At 44.2% G+C, this 1,986-nt stretch overlaps 1 protein-coding gene across 1 annotated transcript in view; it reads right to left on the bottom strand.

Moving 5' to 3' along the window:
* The window catches only part of gba1 (glucosylceramidase beta 1), a 6,833-nt gene that overhangs the window by 2,740 nt on the left and 2,107 nt on the right, over positions 1–1,986 (bottom strand). Inside the window, exons 5-8 of the mRNA XM_025061505.1 lie at positions 1,510–1,643; positions 483–655; positions 317–406; positions 3–228 (exon numbers count right to left, since the gene is read on the bottom strand). Of these exons, the coding sequence (XP_024917273.1) occupies positions 3–228; positions 317–406; positions 483–655; positions 1,510–1,643 (623 nt within the window). The remainder of the gene's footprint in view (positions 1–2; positions 229–316; positions 407–482; positions 656–1,509; positions 1,644–1,986) is intronic.

Below are 1,986 nucleotides of genomic sequence, written 5' to 3'. Positions count from 1 at the left end.
TTATTCTGGACCGACAGAAAGTCTGGCCTCAGGTACAGTAACGCTGTGATCTTTCCCAATGACCTTTGACCTAGACTCACCACTTTAGCCCAGTGTGACAGCAGCAGACGGTTGTCGTCCAGAATCAGGACGTGTGTGTTTGGGTACGGTGACGAATGTAAGGCAGGGCCCAGGTCCAAAGCCACCCAGTCCCGCTGCTCCTCTGGGGTGAAGCCCAGAGCCTGAAAACTGCAGCGACAGAGTTCCCTTTCAGTCTGCAGTTGGAACCACTGAGGCGTTTCATGTCATTTCATCTCCACAAAAGGAAGAGACAGACCTGTAGTTCGAAATTCGTCCTGCAGAGGGTTCATTCCCCGTGGTCACGGCCCAGAAAGTCAGGTTATGTTTAGCGTACTCCTCCAGGAACCTGGAGAAAAAAAAAACTGAAGATTCAACTAAATTAATTTTCCTTCTATTCGGAATCCTAAAGTTCCTCCTCTCACCTGACGTAGTACTGAGCCCAGGCTTTGTGCTCCTTTCCACCAGGCTGGCCTAACAGAGAGCCTTTTCCTATGAGTGCACCGTTGGTCTTCATCCAGGAGGGGGCGCTCCACGCACTGGCCAGTAGAGACAGAGGGCGAGGAGACAAAGCCTGAGCCCGCTGCAGGAGAGGGATCTGAGCAGAGGAGAGGAGAAAGAAGAGAGTGTGTGTGTGTTATCAATATTTCAGAATAATTTATTTGGTTCTGATTTTTTCAGAGCAGTCGTCCTCCTGGGGCAGAGACCTGACGGTAACAACACTTCCTTTTTCCATATTCATTTTTATGGTTCTGACTTTTTTAGGCCAAAAATTAATGCTAATGATGTAAAAACCACTTTTTTTTATTCTTCCATTAAAGTCTGTGTGTGTGTGTACTGTGTATCTGTGTGTGTGTACTGTGTATCTGTGTGTGTGTGTGTATCATAGTACATTTGTACACGATCTGTGAAATACTTTTTTTTTTTTTGCTGGAATTCGTTGAGCCGTTGACCCAGAACCCACTTCCAATAAAAGGGAATTTTGTTTTAAAGGACTAGTAACACTGTGTCACGTCACTTTACGGGACCAGGGTCCAATCACCTAACAGAGACGTCAAGGCAGCCAGCCAATCAGGGACGGCCCAACATTATTTGTGAATTTGATGATGTAAAATAGGGTTGTTTTGAACACTGCTAAGCTAAGCTCAAATAAACCAGCCAGGTCCAGTGTTTATAGACACAGTTTCATTCAATTGTTGCTTTCGTTTTTAGTGAAGTTCGTACCAGTTCCACTAAATGCTGCTAAATATGTTCTTTTTATTTTTAGCATAAATGCCGTTCTTTACTACCAGCTGTACTCTGTGACCCCTAACAACAGCCCTTTGTTCTAAATACCTACGGTCATTTCCTCTTTTTTTTTTTTTGCATCTAAACATCACCTTCCCACAACAGATGCCACACAGAAAGGGGCAATGAATTCTGGGAAGAGAAAACCAGAGCTACAGTCCCAACCTTCATGTTGACGTCCTCCTGGGCCAGAGAGAAGTGGTCCAGGTCGTAGTCTCCAGGCGTGTCAGCGTACGTGTACAGTCGGGTGGAGAAGTCACAGCTGGCCATGGGGACACGTACAAAGGTGTAGCCGATACCTGCCCCCGGCGCAGGGGACGCACATATATATACACAGAAATACATACTGTATATACATATATATGCACATATATACAAACTGCATTTATATATACAAATATATATCTCCTGTATATTTAAAACTATTAAGTACATATATAAGCTATCCGTTTCATATAAAACAAAACAGACCATACATAAAATATATGTACCATAGTACATATACAGTATATTTATTTAAGGGCTTTTTGTACGGCATTCGTATGACCTCCCAGTGTTCGGGGTCACTGTTTCCTCTGAACTGAACATAGGTGTGAATGTGAGTGTGAAATGCTGCCCTCATCTGCCAATGCTGGGAGTGGC

Source organism: Cynoglossus semilaevis, chromosome 13 (assembly GCF_000523025.1).
Source record: "Cynoglossus semilaevis isolate Cse_v1.0 chromosome 13, Cse_v1.0, whole genome shotgun sequence".
Classification (NCBI taxonomy): Eukaryota; Metazoa; Chordata; class Actinopteri; order Pleuronectiformes; family Cynoglossidae; genus Cynoglossus; species Cynoglossus semilaevis.
This window is presented reverse-complemented; position numbering and strand designations above follow the sequence as displayed.